The sequence below is a fragment of the Tupaia chinensis genome, unplaced genomic scaffold, assembly GCF_000334495.1.
Source record: "Tupaia chinensis unplaced genomic scaffold, TupChi_1.0 Scaffold000683_1, whole genome shotgun sequence".
Classification (NCBI taxonomy): Eukaryota; Metazoa; Chordata; class Mammalia; order Scandentia; family Tupaiidae; genus Tupaia; species Tupaia belangeri.
The window spans coordinates 369,811-388,864 of record NW_006160206.1 but is presented as its reverse complement, the minus strand read 5'-3'; the positions used below and the strand labels follow the sequence as shown (position 1 = coordinate 388,864).

General features: G+C 42.6%; 1 protein-coding gene across 5 annotated transcripts in view; it reads right to left on the bottom strand.

Annotated features, from left to right (window-relative positions):
• TIAL1 (TIA1 cytotoxic granule associated RNA binding protein like 1) overlaps positions 1 to 13,708 on the bottom strand; it is a 34,216-nt gene extending 20,508 nt beyond the window's left edge. For 3 of the 5 annotated variants that reach the window (XM_006160394.3, XM_006160395.3, XM_027776571.1), the window contains exons 1-2: positions 13,617 to 13,708; positions 5,087 to 5,183 (exon numbers count right to left, since the gene is read on the bottom strand). In XM_006160394.3, coding sequence (XP_006160456.1) covers positions 5,087 to 5,183; positions 13,617 to 13,648 — 129 coding nt within the window. In that variant the 5' untranslated portion in view covers positions 13,649 to 13,708. Of the gene's footprint in view, positions 1 to 5,086; positions 5,184 to 10,902; positions 10,965 to 13,616 lie in introns of all 5 variants that reach the window. The other 2 variants (XM_006160396.3, XM_027776570.1) reach the window with 1 other exon arrangement.
• Positions 13,709 to 19,054: the final 5,346 nt, after the last annotated feature.

The window sequence follows — 19,054 nt, the reverse complement described above, 5'->3', positions numbered from 1 at the left end:
CCCTTAACTACCACGCCACCTGCTGACCCCCAGAATTCCTGATTTCTAACACTCTCCCATCTGCTCTGTGTCACTTCAATCACTCACAGCAATACCACCCACACAACTGCACTAACAAGAAGCCTAGGGTCTTTCCTGATTTCTTCCTTTTCTTTACATCCTACAGTCAACCCAGTCCAATTGACTTACCTCCAAAATACATCCCAAATTTATCTACTACTATTTCCTCTGAAAAACAACCTTCCTCCATATGTTAACTAGAATACTAAAGTAAACCCAACTAGTTTCACTCCTTCAGCTCTTGCCCCCTTGAGTCCATTTTCCACACAAGTTATTCTCTACAAAGTAACTTAAAATGAAAATCACAGGATCAACAGATGGTGTAGTAGTTACGTTCCCGGACCCTCACATGACCAACCATGGTTCAAGTCCTGGATCCAGTGGCTTAAAACTCACATTGGGTACATGTGCGTGCATGCCCAAAATCTCGAGAGGAGAGTGGAGAAGGAACTGCAGTGTAGTCATTCCCCCAGAGGGTGATTTCTTACTTTCTGCCTCTCTGTCTCTCCAGCGAGTGTATGTACCCTATAGCATAAATCTCTCTAAAAAATAAAAAAGAAAAAGAAAAGCAGCCTCTCCAATGGCCTATCACTGTAGCCACAGTTAAACCGAAACTCTTGCCTTGACCCATACTGTCCTATGTGACTCTGAATTCTGACCACCTTGTTAAGATCCCTTTCCCACCATCACTCACTAGGCTCCAGCCATTCTGGTTGTTGGCTCCACAAAGAAACTCATTACCAACTTGAGACCTTTGTACTCGCTATTTGCTCTATCTCCAGTTCTTTCCTTTAATCGTCAGAGCATGTGTGTATATTCGTCAGAATACAGTAGGGAGAAAACATCTCCAGCGGGGCACGGTCATACCTCAATCCTTTTTCATTTCTCCATTCTGTCAGGATTCTAGGCACACACGTACACGCGCCTGGTATGTTTTTTGCAAGCTGCTCAGGACTGAGAGTTAATCACAGTCTCAACCATGGGGTATGCACCTTCTGCAGCTCTTTAACACTCCGATAAGGAGACAGCCCCTGCCTCCAGTTCTTAATATAGGTAGTAGGGTCATCTCATTACTCCTATCTCAGCTCAGAGATGAGCCTTCCTCACCACCTCACTTATATAGCACCAACACTCCAAATCGTCATCACAGAATTCTGTTTTGTTCTCCTCAAGGTTCTTATCCTTATTTGCTTACGGATCTCCTTTGTCTGGTTCTCCGTTATATTCCAATGCCTTGGATTTACTGTGCACCTAGTGCAAAGTAAATTTTTGAGTAATGAAAGAATACATAATTAGAAATAGGAGGAAAAAATGTAACACACTAGAACAGAATGAGTGTCATTAGTTAAGAAAAAAAATTCAAGGGCTAGCAGGTGCTGTGTGGGTTAAGGTGCTGGATTCTACATGGCCCTTGGTATAGTTCAAGTCCCAGACCCAGTGGCTTGAAACTCACACGGGTCCATGTGCACGCATGCCCAAAATCTCAAGAGGAGATTTAAAAAAAAAAAAAAAATTATTTATTTAATTTTATTTATTCATTCATTTATTTTAATTTGACCAGAGAAAGATACACACACAGAAAGAGAGGGAAAGTGAGAAAGCAAGCCACCAGGTCCGGTACTTGAACCGCGGTTGGCCATGTGGGAGTGTCCAGCACCTTAACCACCAGTCCAGCACCTTAACCTCTACGCCACCTGCTGGTCCCCACAAGAGTAGATTTTTTTCCTCTCTCTGTTCCTCTCTGGTGAGTACATGTACCTTATAGCAAAAACTAAGCAAAACAAAAAGGCTAATGTGATTTACAGGTTTTTGTTTTTATTTTTTCTGTCTTGTTTTGTTTTTAAAATTTTGCTAGAGGACATGTGTGCGTAAACAGGCACAGAGAGGGAAAATGAGAAGGCACCTCCCATTAAGGACCTTCTCCCCTCTCTTTCTCCTTTCAGGACTTTGGGCACACGTGCACATGTCCCTGGTATGTTTTTTAAGCCACCAGGTCCAGGAATCACCAGGAGATGAGGCAAGAGTTCTGGAAAGGTCCAGAAGTCATGCTGAGGAATCCGTATTTTACCCTGAGATGGGGAACTAGTAAAAAAAAAATCTGTCAAGTGAGGCCAAGGCTGTTGCTGGTGGTTAGGGAGCTGTATTCCAACATGTCTCATCTCCTGGGATCTCTTATTAAGGATCCCATTTTAAACATCAACCATGTTATGGTTTATATTTTTCGCTCTTTCTCTTACAAGCACTTCTGTTCTCTCAACTATCAGCCTGGTATAATCTTCCTTCTAACTGGAACCCTTTCCCCCCCCCAAATTCCTTTCTGCAACTTCTATTACTACCCTTTTAGGTTTCAGTCTGGGCACTGAGTCCGCCAAGAAGCCTCCCTTGACCTAAGAGTACACTGGATACCCTCCCCAAGTGCTCTCATAGCACTTTAAGCTATCTGCTTTGACAACATTAATTATCCTGTATCTAAGTTATCCTCTGAATCTCTACTAGACTGTTAAATTCTATGGGACTAAGAAGTGTCTTATTCACCAGTATATCCCCAGCACTTACATAGTATCTGAAAAATAGTAAACAGCCTAAAAAGTAATATTGATAAGCAAAAAGATAAAAAAAGAACTGAATCATGAGTCACTGGGCACGGCTACAGGGTTTTAACCTGTAAAGTATGAAAAGGAAGTTTTCTTTGGGGGGGAGGGAAGGACAACGTGGGACCAGCAGATGGCGTAATGGCTATGCTGCTGGACTCCCATGTAGTCAACCATGGTTCGAGTCCCAGACCTGGTGGCTTAAACTCACACCGGGCACATGTGCGTGCATGCCCAGGATCCCAAGAGGAGAATGGAGGAGAAGGAACTGCGGCACGGCCATCCCTCCTAGGGGGTGATTTCTTGCTTCCTATCTCTCTGTCTTTCTGGCGAGCACACGTGCCCTATAGCAAAATCTCCCCTCCCCCAAGGCAACATATTTACCACTCTAACAATTTAAATGCTTATCTAGGCCAAACTCAGTAGCATAGTGGTTAAATGCTATATGGAGGAAACTGGATCCCACACAACTAACCAGTTTGAATCCTGTCCCTGACAGCCTGAAAAAACATGTCAGAAACATATGTAAGTATGCTCAGAATCCTGAAGGAATGAAGAAATGAAGGAAATTGGATTGGAGCCTAACTAGGTCCTATTAGGGGGTGCTTTCTCTTACTCTGGTGTGCATGTGCACCATCTGACAAAATGTAAAATAAATAAATGACTATCTACATAAATTTGCTCAGTCTTTAGCATCTACTGAAGATGTACACGAGACACAATGCTATACTATGCACATAATAACTTATTGCTCTTTGACATGCACCAATTCCAAGGCTTTAAATGTAGACTATCTGAGGGACTAGCAGTTAGCATAATGGCTTTTGCTGAACTCCCATGTAGTAGACCTCGGTTCAAGTCCCGGACCCAGTGTCTTAAACTCATGCAGGGTGCCATGTGCGTGTGTGCCCAAGATCCCGAAAGGAGAATGGAGGAGAAGGGATTGCAGCGTAGCCATCCCCCCGGGGGGTGTTTTCTCACTTTTTATCTCTCTGTCTTTCTGGTGAGCATATGCACCCTATAGCAAAAACCTCTCCAAAAATAAAAAAGTGTGAAGGTTAAGGTGCTGGATTCCACATGGCTGAATGTGCAGTTGAATCTTGGACCCTGTAGCTTGAAAATCAAGCCAACCATATGTGCATGCATGCGAAAATCCCAAGAGAAAACTAGGGGATAAGGAAATGCAGCATTGCCATCCCCCCTGAAGGCTTCTTTCTTACTTCTCCCTGCCCCCTCTGTTGAGCACATGCGCCCTACAGCAAAAAACAAAAACAAAAACCATAAATGTATACAATCTGAATCGTTAACATTATTAGAACTATATGAAATACCATCGAGTCTTTCAGCACTCTGAGAGAAGCTATTATTATTATTATTATTATTATTTTAGGGAGAGGTTTTTGCTATAGGGTACATGCACTCACAGGAAAGACAGAGCGAGACAGAGAGAGAGAAAATGAGAAATCACCCTCCAGGGGGATGGTCACACTGCAATCCCTTCTTCTCCATTCTCCTCTCAGGATCTTGGGCACACACGCACATATGCCCAGCATGAGTTTAAGCTACTGGGTCCGGGACTCGAACCGCAGTCGACTACATGGGAGTCCAGGGACGTAGCCATAATGCAAACTGCTGGTCCCTTTATTTATTTATTTTTAAAGAGAAACTTTTGCTATAGGGTGCACATGCTCCCTGGAGAGACAAAAAGTTGAAAAATCACCCCCCACCCCTGGGAGATGGCTATGCCAGAATCCCTTCTCCTCCATTCTCCTCTAGGGATTTAGGGCACAACCGCACATGCACTCGACATGAATTTTAAGTCGCCGGATCTGAGACACGGGGAGTCCAGCAACATAATCATTATGCCATCAGCGGGTCCCAAGAAGCTTTAACAACTAGTTACAAGCAGAATTACTTGAAGATAACTACATCATAAAGAATGACCATTTGAGGGACCAGCAGTTAGCATAATGGCTATGTCGCTGGACTCCCCATGTAGTCGACTGCGGTTCGGGTCCCAGACCCAGCAGCTTAAACTCACGCCAGGCACGCATGCATGTGTGTGTGCCCAAGATCCCAAAAGGAGAATAGAGGAGAAGGGACTGCGGTGTGGCCATCCCCCCTGGGGGGGTGATTTCTTGCTTTCTATCTCTCTCTTTCTGGTGAGCGCATGCACCCTATAGCAAAAACCCCTCAAAAAAAGAAGAAAAAAAAAATGACCATTTGAGAGAAACAGCACAGATACTTTGCCCTCTCAAATAAAACCCCATTCTAGCTCTAGTTCATTTGCCAAATCAAAGCAGTAAGTCAACATGACAAACACAAATCTTCCCATTAGAATATCTTGAGGCTTAGAATGAAACTAATCATCCCACATATCTCAAAATGTTCAATGTCATGCTAACTGACAGCACATGTAACTGGGAAGATCTTACCTCTGTTATCATTTTACAGCTTTTACAAGGTCCAATTTGACTGAATAACTGAAGTATAAGGACTTCTGTCACATCTCTGGAGAGGTTACCTACATATCTGTACAAGAAGAAAAAAATACATTATCAGCAATTTTCCTTTAGCTCTAATCTAATGTGTTATCATTTAATCCATCACCTTTTATTTCATTTTCACTTCTCTCTTCAAATTTTTTTCCACTTAAAAAGCCTGATCCTATAAAAGTAAGATTAATCCTCATTTACAGAAGCAACAATGGTTCTCAGTTTACTAAAATATCACTTAAAAAAAAAACATAAGGAACAAATCACTGTGACCTTACATACTTCAGAGGTATAGTATTCTGTACCCATATATCACTGTCTCATCTTATTGTTAAAAACTTAAACCAGGTTTAAGATGTCTACAATTCATAATTCAAAATAATTTACAACACACTCCCCCCCACACAAATAAAACAAATACTGATTCATTAAAATAATACCTGATTATAAAGGAGAATTAGACACAAGGCAAGTTTATTTTAGACTCCCAACCAAAGCATAAAATAAAAATAGAATTTGAGTACAATTATAGCAAAATACAGTGAGGATGGAGGGTCTTTGTTTTGCTTTTGGCTAAACAAGATTGTTAGCAGTGGTGTTTATTCAGTGTTCTGTTTTAAGACAACAGGATAAAATTAAATGCATCAATATTAACAAAATACATCTTTATGTAAATAACAAATATAAAGATTTCTTTAGAAATTCAGAAAAAAACTAAGACAAATCCAAGTGTACTTTTTAACTAGAAATTTGAGGCTTTTTTATTTTCCAGTGATAAAATGAATATATGTATTTTGTATAAAAAAAGTTCAAAAGCTAAAAAAAAAGAAAAGAAAAAAGAAGAAATACTCATTTGTCAACCAACTTGGTTTATGTCCTGCAATGTAAGATTTATATTAATTTATCTCAAAAAACTGCCAAACTTCTAAGTCTTTCTGGTACTCAGCACATAACTCCAACTTGTATCTGTTATGAGAAGCCTTATATATATAAAATTTAACACAGTTTCTTCTAAAAAATCAAAGGACATGAATTTTATTTTTCTAACTATAATATAGGAACATCTGGAATCTGAGTACAAAAACCAAAATAAGCCTTCCAACATAGTTTCTGGATTAAAACCTAACTACTTTAAGATATAGCACTGTGAAGGAGAATAACAGACTGAGAAAACTATAGTAAAAAATGATTCCACTAAAAATTAATACCAATTTTCCAGTTCAGTTAAGATTTTCACTGCAATGGGCACTGATAATCTTAGTACACATATCCTAAAATTCAAACACATGTCCAAAGTAACTTAAATAGAACACTAAACAAGTTACAAACTGGTTTAGATTCACTATGCCACCTTTTCCTTATAATGAGGGCAGACCCATCAATAGGCCAATGCAGTGACATATATTTTCCAGCAGTAGTAAAAGGATACAGAATTAAGAGCTAGCAAGAGACAACTGCCTACCATGTCTTAACTCATTGGGGATTGTTAAGTCTGTATCCATGGAATATTTTTACACAAATCAACTTGGTCTTCTAAACAGTATGCTTATATAACCTACAGAACTAGTTAGCTCATTTCTAAGAGAAAAGTGCAGTGGATAAAACTGATTTTCACATATTGACCTGCATTGTAACAAAATTAAAAAATTATCATTTTATTATAATACATTTTTAAGTGTTTATAATAGTTTAAAATTTGCATTACTGTTTAAGCATGCATGGTCGTAATCACACTGCATACCTAACAGTATAAAAAAACTTACTGCCTTTTATTCTTAATTGGCTAGAGGACATGTACACTTGCTGGAGACAGAGAGGGCAAGTAAGAAAGCATCCCCCCATGAGGGATGGTCACACCACAATCCGTTCTCTGCCTTTTTTCCTTTGGGATTTTGGGCATACATGCATACATACTTAGTATGTTTTTCTTTTCTTTCTGCTAAAGGTAAGTAAGTGTACTTGGGGAGCAAAGTGAGAAATCACCCACAGTGGGTGGTGGGGTGGTCACGCCATAATCGCTTCTCCTCCACTCTACTCCTGGGATTTAAGGCACACACACATATGCCCAGTGTGATTTTCAAGCTGAAGGGTCCAAGAATCGAACCATGTGGGGAGTACAACACCTTGACCACTATGCCACTTGCTGGCCCTGCCTAGCATGTTTTTCAAGCAGTGACGGGTCTAGGATTCCAACCACACAGCTGGTCATGTGGAATTCACTTGCCTTAATCACCCTGTCACCGCTGACCCCAAACTTTTGCTGTTTAAATAGGATTTGATTCCAAGTCAACCTACTTCCAATCAGTTACAGATCTACAAAGAATTTCTGGAGGCAAAATTAGACACAATTGATTTACATTTTTAACACTAATACCGAAGACCAAAAGGTTAATATCAAAGTTTAAAATGTCATGAAGGGGACCAGCAGATGGCATGGTGATTAAGGTGCTGGACACTCCAACATAGCTGACCACAGTTTGAGTCCCAGATCTGGTGGATTGCTTTCTCACTTTTCCTCTCTGGCCAAATTAAAATAACGAATGAATAAATAAAATTGAATAAATAATTCTTTAAAAAATAAAATGTGGGACCAGTAGTTGGCGTAATGGCTATGTCGCTGGACTCCCATGTAGCTGACCACAGTTCAAGTCCCAGACCCGGTGGCTTAAACTCACACCGGATGCATGTGCATGCATGCCCAAGATCCCAAGAGGAGAATGAAGGAGAAGGGACTGCAGCATGGCCATCCCCCCAGGGAGTGATTTCTCGCTCTCTGTCTCTCTCTCTTTTTGGTGAGCGCACGTGCCTTATAGAAAAAACATCTCCAAATATAGTAATAATAATAATAAAATGTCATAAAATACTTACAGGAAAAAAAAATCCAGTTTTAAGGCCCTATCATTCAAATAACTCTACCTAAAGTTATGTAGTAAAGCAGCAAATTAAATTTCAAAAACTAACATAAAAGACCCTACATAATAATGCATACAACATCTTAATTTACCAGGGCAAAAAGGGGGTAATTCACTACATAACTCCACTTATATTTAACTCAAATTTCAAATAGCCTTTTTAAATAAATTTTTGCCTGAAGGCATGTGTGCTTACCAGAGAGAGCGAGAGCGAGAGCGAGAGCGAGAGAGAGAGAGAGAGAGAAACAAGGAGAGGGAAAGTGAGACATCACTCCCCCCTTCTTCTGCCTGGCGCATGGCCATGCTGCAACCCCTTCTCCTCCATTCTTCTCCCAGGATCTTGGGCACACATGCACACACATCCAGCATGATCATCAAGTCACTGGATCCTGGACTCAAACCATAGTTGGTCATGGGGGAGTCAAGCGACATAATCCCTACACTGTCTGCTGATCCTCAAATTGCCTTTTCTTTATTCAGAATTCTTTTTTTTTTGCAGAGGTTTTTGCTATAGAGCGTGTGCACTTGCCAGAGAGACAGAAAGCGAGAAATCACCCTCCAGGGGGGATGGACACACCGCAATTCCTTCTCCTCCATTCTCCTCTTGGGATCTTGGGCACGCACACACAAGTGCCTGGTGTGCGTTCAAGCCACTGGGTCCGGGACTTGAACCGCGGTCGACTACATGGGAGTTCAGCGACATACCCATTACACTAACTGCTGGTCCCTTTATTCAGAATTCTATAGTTCATTTATATATGCCTTTGTGTATCATAATAGTGACATTTTGTAACCTTTGGAATACTGTACTTAAGTCATCTTTACGTTATCATAAAATTATCAGCCCCCAAATAAATACTAACAAAAAATTTAAAACAACATTTAATACTTGACTTAGTAAAAACGTCATTGGTAGGTTACTAAGATTGTATCTTTTTTTCTTTTTTTTTCCAAATTACAGTGTCTAACTTTCTTTCTGTTCTGGCTAGTAGTCAACATATTGTAAAGATCCAAGATTTTTTTTTTTTTTTCAAAGAGACTTTTTTACTACAGGGTGCATGCGATCACCAGAGGCACAGAGAGAGATAGAGACAGAAAGCGAGAAATCATCTCCTAGGGGGATGGCCATGCCACAATCACTTCTCTTCCATTCTCCTCTTAGGATTTTGGGCACACGTACATGCCCGGCGTGAGTTTTAAGCCACAGGGTCCAGGCCTCGAATTGCAATAGACTACATGGGTGTCCAGCAGCTTAACTAATACACCATCTGCTGGTCCCAAGTCTCAAGTTTTTAAATATATGATTTCTACCTGAAGAACATATACAAATAACAAAACTCAAATGGCTTGAATTCTTGTATTAAATAGTCAATTCAAAGAATAAACTTAGGAAATCCCAAAATGATTTTTAACTCAAAGAAAAGTAAAAAGAAGCATACCTTAGATTCTATTTTGTCTTCTAAGAACAGGAACTGTAGAACTGAAGCATCAAAAACACTGAAAATAATACCTGTACCCCTAATATAAGGGTTAAAAATCCAGTTTGAGACTAGAAACTAGGCAGTATCAAAGTAGGTGAAAGCTCACATTGCCAGACTACTTGCTATGCCCAACTGGGCAACATTTTAAGTTAAGAATATCCATGCCTTTCAGAAGACTAATGACATTTTTTCATTGCTAAATGTGCTCTCATTCTGAAAAGAGTAGACCTACCAAGGCTGCAATTACCAGTACTTTTATGCAATATACTCTGGCTAAATTTCCATAAATGTAACGGTTTTTGCTTCTGTTCTTCACAAGTTCCTATACAAGAGGAGATTTTGCAACAATATCCTTCAATATACCTCTAATTAATTGTTCAGTCTGTTAGTATTTCATTTTATGAAGGAAGCAGGATAGATGAAAGGTGTAAGACTTAAGCTGAATTGACCAACTATTCCTGTATGTGTGCATATGTGTGTGTTTTTCACACCCATGGTGGAGAAAAACATATAATTAAGATGTATGAGGGGACTGGCTTAGTCTCATATAGTAAAATCTATGGTATAGTCAATTTTATAGTGATATTTTACAGCATATTTCTTCTGCTTTGTTCTTAGATTTTCAGATCATACTCCTTTGAGTATCAGGAAGAATAGCCTCAAAGGATGGCACTGCATAGAATAGTATTATCCCAGATCAGGAATACTACTGATGTGGGTGAGTCGGAGATAAACAAACAAACAAACAAAATCTATAGGAGGCCAACAGGTGGCATGGAGGTTAAGCAGCTGGATCCCACATGGCCAACTCTGTGGTTTGAATCCCAGACCTGGCAGCTTAAAATTAATGCGTTTTGTGTGAATGTATGCCCCAAATTCCAAGAGGAGAATGGAGAAGGAACTACGATATGGCCGTCCTCCCTACCCCAGGGTGGGGTTGATTTCCTGGTTTCCCTCTCCCTTTTTCTCTGGAGAGTGCAAAAAACCTACTGTAGAATGCTACTACAATTTTGTGTCTTATTGGAGACTCGGATATACCATGGATCAAATCACTGTACTAACAAAACTACACACAGCTCGAACCTAAAATCTGTTGTCCTACAAGGCAGGTGTCAGGCAGTACTGTTCCATCACCAGCATTTCATAGCATGATCTCGTTTGTTTGTTTGTTTATATCACAAGATACCCAATACATATCCCAAAATAAATGTCAAATGAGAGTGAAGCACATCAGAAAACAGATCTTTAAAATGACTATATAACAAATACAACTTTAGGCTCAACATTAAAGCAAGTCTATATCACTTTAAATACCATCAAATAAATTAGTAATACTGTAGGTAATGAATATTTAAAGACCTACCTAGGCTATAAACACCATATTGTTTTCTGAAGATAGAACCATATGTCTTAGCTTGTGTGTGTCTGCAGGAAAAAAACCTCACTAGTAACACACAGGCATTTTAAAGAAACAGTTTAAGATAAGCTTTGTTAAAGGTACATTTTTTTAAAAACATACTAGCCACTTCCAAACCTAGTCCATAGTTCACAATGTAAAATATAAGACCTCCATAAACAAAGCAAAACCCTACTAGAGATATCAACCTCTAAAATCCCAAAGTTTTAATCATGTTACTTTCTCTAAAAGAAACCTCTGAGGAGAAACACATAAAATGTACACTTGAGAAAAATGTGTTATTTTTATTAAACTCAAACAAAATTCCAAAAAGCAAAACACTTGCTTTTAGTGCAAGACTTGACATGTGAAGGTTTAAAAAATATATATTTTTTAAAAAAAGTACTACATATGATAATAATGTCTGCGTAAATTGTGAACCAGTCAGAATTGGTAAAAAAGGACACAATACTTAAATGAAGTACAATCATCGTAAAATTCTTGTGTACCTCTTATATTCCAGGCAGTGAACTAAGTGCTGCAGGAGAAAGACCTAGGAAGATATAGCAGTCCTTGTCTAAAAAAAAGAAAAAAAAGAAAAAAAAAAATCCTTCCCATAGAGAAGAGCAGGAGAAGGAAAAAGAATGATAGTATAGTAAACACAAGACTGTCAAACAAAAGTAACAGAGCTTGAGATGTTTATTTACTCTTCCCCATACAGGGCACATTTTTAGACAGCTATAAACATCAAGGGCAATGTTTCAGAGAAGGGCTGGAGAAGGTAGAGGTAGGAAGGAACAAAGAAGTTAGGGAAGGAGTCTACTGGAGAAGGGCTGATGAAGAGAAGGCAGACTTGCAAAAATAGTTATATGAATAGAAGATACTGAAAAAGTCTATTATTTAGCACCAGAAATCCAAAAATCCTCTTTATAAGAAACAGAAACAATCAGACATGTGCCATGAAAACTGACCACTTATTCACTAGCTATTATGATGTAATGATGACATTTCAGACTTTTAGCTACAACGTAACTTTTATCTTTGTTACATACAAGTTAGCTAGGCAGCTATATCTAGCTTTCCTAGATGCATCTATCAAAGGACAGGCTGCTAACTAATACCAAGTTTTGGCCTGCACAGATGTTGAGGGACAATTTCAAGTTTGTCCCAGCTCTCTCCTTTCTGGGAATCAATGGAAGAAATGGAAAACAATACAGAACATGAAATTCTTCCAAGAAGGCTTTCGATCAAGATTCTGATGTGCCTAAGTTGGCCTCAAATTCTCAAAACGAGAAAACAAAGACTTTAGCGAGATGTTAGAAAAATAAAGAGTATGAGGCCACAGAAAGAAAAGATGTATCAATGAACACAGGTATCTGTCTTCTTTACTGACAGTACTTTCTTGGGTAGGAGTGAAGCAATGAGAAGCTAGACAAACTTCCTGAGTGTCTATCCACCTTCACCTATTCCTCCCCAAATAATTTCCCCACCACATAGGAGAGTCAGCCAAGTGAACTATGATCATATCAATACCAGGTAGAAGAGAAACAAAGCAGTGATCTGACTCCTTGCACTCCAGGTAGAATGCTGAGCCTGGAAAGGCTGGAAAAACTGAAGGTGCCCAGTTTAAACACTCAGTTCCAAAGTATCCAGACTTAACACACACACACACACACACACACACACACACACACACACAAGGTGCAGGAGAAAGAAAGGAGTGCCACACTATCCTGGAAGGAATACAAATGCTGAGTCATCACTCTTCATTAAGAAAGCAAGGAAATTAGAAATAAGCGATTGGAAGATGAAATTCATTCATCAGACTGGGCTTCAGGTAAAAAGCAACAGCAAGACAGGAGAAAAAGCGTCCAAAAGATACACAACGAAGAGTGGAGGGAGACAGAATTTTATCCAAGTCTGAAGGTCTCGTCGCAAAAATAAGAAAGAGGCAACACCAAGAGCGCAAAAGGGATATTAACGGGTTGTCAGTTCCAAGTGGAGAGCGCCAGAAGTAAACTTCGGTATCCAAGGAGGGAAAGGTGCCCGGGCGGCAAGAGGCATCCCTCTTGCACTTCAAAAGTAGCGGGCGCTAGGCGGGGGTTTTTGACAGCATGTGTGGGGGCACGTGGGGGCACGTGGGCAGAAGGGGCCTGAGTGCAGAAGAGTGGCTTCGTTGGAGAGCTTAGCTTGGGAGAAGAGCCGGGACAGACACGAGCTGAGGACGTGGAAGCTGTGAGTGCTAATTCCTCGGAGCCCGCAGGGGATGCAGCTGGGGTCCCACCCCCGGGTCCACCCCCACCAGGCCCTGCCCCCGTAGGGACTGGCAACTCCCGGCCCAGCCCAGGTCCCCCCAAAGCAGAGAGAGAGCAGGAGCTCTCCTAGGCCTGACAGCCTCAGCCTTGCTGAAACACGGCCTAGGAAGGGTGTGCAAAAAAGGACGCGAGAGAAAAAGGTGGAGGCAAGCCTTAGACCCCAGGAAGTGACTGTGTTTGGGGGAAGGGAAGGCTTCCTTTCCAAGGAAAAGGGGACAGATGAGGAAAGCACTTAGCACCCGCACCACCCAGGCCACAGAGCCGTCGAGAGTCCCAGCTGCGGCCCCCTCTCTCCCGCTTCCTCCCTCAGCGCCCCGTGGTGTTCCGGCCTCTCGGCACTTGGCACCCCCAGTCTCGGGTACTCACAGAGTCCGGGGCTGCCCGTCGTCTTCCATCATGGTGGGTGCGACGGAGCGATCCCGGGACAAGGGGGAGGGCAGGGCTGGGGAGGGGAGGGGGCGGGGAGGAAGGGGAGGGGGGCTCCGGGCACCGGCTCCGGGCAGAGGGGGGGGGCGGGCCGCGGCGGCGCCCCGCCAGGTCACCGCTCAGGCCAGCCGCGCCGGCCTGCGAGGGGGCTCCGCCGAGGGCGGGAAGAGCCGGCCGCGGAGGGGAACCTGCGCCCGGCACGGCGAGCCACGTCGTCGCCGGGGGACTGCTGGCCGGCCCGAGCCCAGCCAGCTCCAGGAGAGAGCGGGCCAAAAGAGAAACGCCGCTAAGCCGAAGTCTCTGGGAATTGTGGTCCTGGAAATGAGGGAGGGAAGCACTTCTCCAGAGGGCTTCTGGGAACTGTAGTCCCAAGGAGCCGCCGGCGCCCGCGCTGGACGCGCAGAGGAGACTTCTGGGTAGTGTAGTTGTACGTGAGGACGTGCGGCCACCAGGAAGTCGGCGCAGTGCGAGGGGCGGGGAAGCATACAAGCGGAGCTGAAAAGCCGGCAGGCGAGGCGGGGAAGTCGCTGTCCGGAAAGTGAACTCTAAGTCCCAGAGTGCCTCGCGCTGGGGGGCGGCCTAGGACTGCTCCAGGCATTTTTAAGCTGCTTCTGTTGGCTGAGCCAGAGCCTGTGCTCCGCCTCCGTCCAGCCCGAGAGCGGTTTCTTCAACTGCAGCTCCGGCGGTGCTTTGGCTCCGCGTGGTCTCCCAGCCAGCAGGCCTCTCTGGCCTGCCTCTGTTAGAACCGGTGGCCCGCAGTCGTCAACCGTCGCATCGCGCGACGGGCCAGAGAGGCTGGCCTGGTGAGGACACGGAGGGATTGGGGCGGACCTTGGTCTTCCCAAGGGCTGGCAGCGTCTTTTGCGCGCGATTTTTCACAAATAAGTATTCCTAATTCAGATAGCCAGTTTCTAAATGGCTTTATGAGTTTCAAAGGTTACCCTATCCATGATCTCATTGGATAAGGGGCGAGAGAAGCTATAATCTGTTAAAATGACCTGCCCTCCTGCCCCTGAATTTAGTTCTTGGAGAGGGAAGAATAAATCCCCTGGGCGGAGACGTGTGCAGGATTAAGATTGTGTTTACAGACATCAGTCATGGACCGGGAATGAAGTCTTGCGTGAAGATGTGGGAAGCCATGTTCAAACTAGATCACAGTCCTATAGAACTTCTCCCTCCACCCCCGGTATTTCCCAGTGTGCTTCTCACCCTCAACCCCACCTATAAGCTCCTTAAGAAAAATAATTCATACCCAGCACTCACAAAAGTGGCGGAGAAAGAGCTTTCAGCTTATTCCGGAGCTTAACTGTCCCGGTTAACAGTGCCCTAGGTGTTGGTTCTGCAGACATACTGAGGACCTAGTCTATGGTAAGGGGCAATCGTAATCTTGCAGACAGAATCGACCGGAATTTGGCTCTGCTTGTAGATTTTCAGGGGAGGAGGTTTCAACCCGAAATAGTTCAGAGACCATGACCAGGAGAGTCCCTTAATCAGGAGCAACAGCAAAAGGGTTCAAAGGCCAAGACCCATGGCTAAAATGTATGAGGAAGGTATGGAGTCGTGAGAGCTAAAACTATGGAGGGTAGTGGCATTTGCCTTAGAGAACCATATTCTCAAGGATTTGCACCTTTCTGAGTCTGAACTTTATCTTCCAGGCAATAAGAAACCTGTTAAATGATAGGAGGCGGTAACCTCTTGCTCTAGGCCATAATAGACCAGAATGAGGGGCCAGCAGTTAGCATACTGGCTATGTTGCTGGACTCCCATGTAGTTGACCACAGTTCAAGTCCTGGACCCGGTTGCTTAAACTCACTCTAGGCGCGTGTGCATGCGTGCCCAAGATCCCAAGAGGAGAATGGAGGAGAAGGGATTGCGACGTGGCCATCCCCCCTGGCGGGGAGTGATTTCTCGCTTTCTGTCTCTCTGTCTCTTTCTGGCACACGCACGTGCCCTATAGCAAAACAAAACAAAACAAAAAACCTCTCCAAAGATAAATAAATGAATGAATAAACAGACCAGAATGAAATGGAATCTCTTATGCTAAAATTCCACATCATCTAAATGAACCGTTAAGTTGATAGATCCCATAACAGACCGATTTTCCCTCAAAACAGGAGATTTGAGTCTACTTGAATCAGTGCTGTAAGGAAATAAAACTTGCTCATTTTATGGCTTTCTTAGGAATATGCACCTGGAATACCTCAAAATGTTACTAAACTCATTGCACTTTTTGCTTTATGTACATCCTTACCACCCAGATGTATTCCTTTTTTACCTTCCATTAGTCTCACATATTATAATTCAAAAAGACAATTCAGTTACAACAATGTGCCAGACTCACCGTCTCTGTGTTCCTTAACATTAAGCCAGGTTACCACAGGTGACCATGATGTCATCTTGCTCCCCTTATAATAGAATTTTTCCAATTGCTGCTAGGTAAGACTCCTTACTACTTCTTCCACCCATTTGCAGCTTTTGTCTTTAAAATCTTATTGAAGTCTGTAAGACCTGACACACATTATTCCAACTCGGATATTATAGTGCCTGGATGATCCTGGTCCATTAACTCTTCCTTTATTTACTTTACCTCAGCATTTCTCTTAGGTTCACAAGCTATCCAAAGGTTTTATCTGTTTTTTATAGGACCTAGGTATAGAACTGGATTAATCATAATTCAATGAGCTGATTTATACCTGGCCCACTGTATTAGTGTTTCTTTGACCATTGTCACAAATTACTGCAAACTTAGTTATTTAAACAGTACATGTTTATTACCTCTCTTTTTTTAATTATCAGAGGATATGTTCACTTTTCAGAGAGGGACAGTAAGAGAGGGAGAAAGCACCCCTCAATGGGGCATAGTCAAGTTTCAATCCCTTATGCTCTGTTTCTCTATCCTGTTGGGATTTGGGGTGCGCACACCAAATCCCAAGCATGGTTTTCAAGTCATGGAGGGCTAGGATTCTAACCACAGTCACTTTGTGGAATCTGGCTCCCCTAGCCACTAGGCTACAGATCTGGTCCCAAATGTATTATCTTACAGTCCTGGAGGTTATAAAGCCACAATAAGTTTCATTAGTCTAAAATCAAGGTATTGGCACAGCTGGTTTCCTGTCTCTACCAGCTTCTAAAGGCTGTCTGCATTCCTTACGTCTGGCTTCCTTCCTCCATCTTCAAAGACAGCAGGACAGTGTCTTCTCTCTTGCTCCAACCTGCTTGTCTTTTCTTTCTTTGAGAGAGATTTTTGCTACAGGGTTCATGTGCTCACCAGAGAGATTGAGAGAGAGAGACAGAAAGTGAGAAATCACCCCAGGGGGATGACCATGCCACAATCCCTTCTCCTCCAGTCTCCTCTCAGGATTTTGGGCACACACATGCATGCACCCAGCATGAGTTTTAAGCCGGCTGGTCCAGAACTCAAGCCATGGTCGACTGTGTGGGAGTCCAGCAACATAACCATTATGCCATCTGTGGGTCCCTGTTCTCTCTCTCTCTCTTTTTAGGAGAAGTTTTTTTTTGTTTTTTGTTTGTTTGTTTGTTTGTTTTGCTATAGGGCACATGCACTCGCCAGAAAGACAGAGAGAGACAGAAAGATAGAAAGTGAGAAATCACCCCCCAGGGGAATGGCCACGCCGCAATCCCTTCTCCTCCATTTTCCTCTTGGGATCTTGGGCAGGCACACACATGCGCCCAGTGTGAGTTTAAGCCACCAGGTCTGGGACTCAAACTGCTGTCAACTACATGGGAGTCCAGTGACATAGCCATTATGCCAACTGCTGGTCCCAGGTCCCTGTTCTCTCCTAAACTCCAATCCTCCTACCCTCTTTCATTTACAAGCACCATTTGTGATTACTTTTGGTCAGGATAATTTGCCCATCTCAAATCCTTAATCACGTCTGCAAAGTCCCTTTACCATCACATAGCATTTACAAATTCTGGGGATTAGGACTTAGATATTCAGTTACTTTAGCTTTATTAATTTAGTCAGTTTTAATAATATAATAATAGTCATAAACTCACCACTCTAAATAAGTTTGTTTGTTTGTTTTGAGAGGTTTTTGCTATAGAACATGTGCACTCGCCAGAAAGAGACAGAGAGACAGAAAGCGAGAAATCACCCCCCAGGGAGGATAGCCACGCTGCAGTCCCATCTCCATTCTCCTCTTGGGATCTTGGGCACACACACACATGTGCCCAGCATGAGTTTAAGCCACCAGGTCCAGGACTCGAACCACGGTCAGCTACATGGGATTCCAGCAACATAGCCATTACGCTAACCATTGGTCCCACTCTAAAGTTATAGTGACAATTTACATCTAAGTCTATGTATGTCTTTCACACACACTAACCCATCCCCCTGCTTCTCTCAGCTGTGTCATGATACAGCACCAGAGGCTGGCCATGTGTCAATCCTCATACTCTCAGGCTTTCTGGTCACCTGAATTGTGAGCCAAATAAACCCTGTTTCTTTATAAATCATCCAGAGTTGGATATTTTTGTATAGCCACACAATAAAACTAAAATAATACCCAACATAATCATAACTAGGGTCTCAAATATTTTTACTCCCATGGCCACAGTCTGGATGTGTGCATCTTCCAAAGATTTATACATTGAAATTCAGTCACCAAATAGTTGGTATTAGAAGATGGGAAAAGAGCCAGCAGGTGGCATAGTGGTTAGGGCACTGAACTCCCACATGGCCAACTCTGGTTTGAATCCTGGACCTGGTGGCTTGTTGTGGCTTGCTTTTTCACTTTCTCTTTTTTTCCTCTCTCTGTCTCTCTTTAGTCAAATTAAAATAATAGTGGATAAAATGAAATAATAAATATTTTAAAATGTGGAAAGTGATTAGGTCATGATAGTTCCACTCTCATCGATGAGTTAGGGTCAGCTTCATAGCCTAATGGTTAAAGGAGCTGGAGTCCATATGGCCAGCTGCACTTTTCAAATTTTGGCCCCAGTGGCTTGAAAAACAAACTGGGTATATGTGCATGTGTACCCCAAACCCTGACAGGATGGAGAAGTTTTTAAAGAGAAAAGATTGCCGTGTGACCACACCCCATTGGAGAGTTCTCTCTTTCTCTCTCTGTCTCTCCCTGGCCAGCACATGTGCCTTCTGGCAAGTTAAAAAAAAATAATTTAAACAGGGCTGGCTCTGTGGTATAGCAGTAAAACACCCACTATTTAAAAGAAGCTGGATCCCATGTGGCTTGAATCCCCAGCCTGGCGAACATGAAATGTAGCAGGCACATCTAGATTCCGCAAGCTAGAAGACTGGAGCAAGAGGATCTCAGCACGGCCAGCCCCTGTGGACAGTACGCATCTCTTTCTCTCTTTCTCACCTGCACACGTATGTGCTATCATGAATGAAGAAA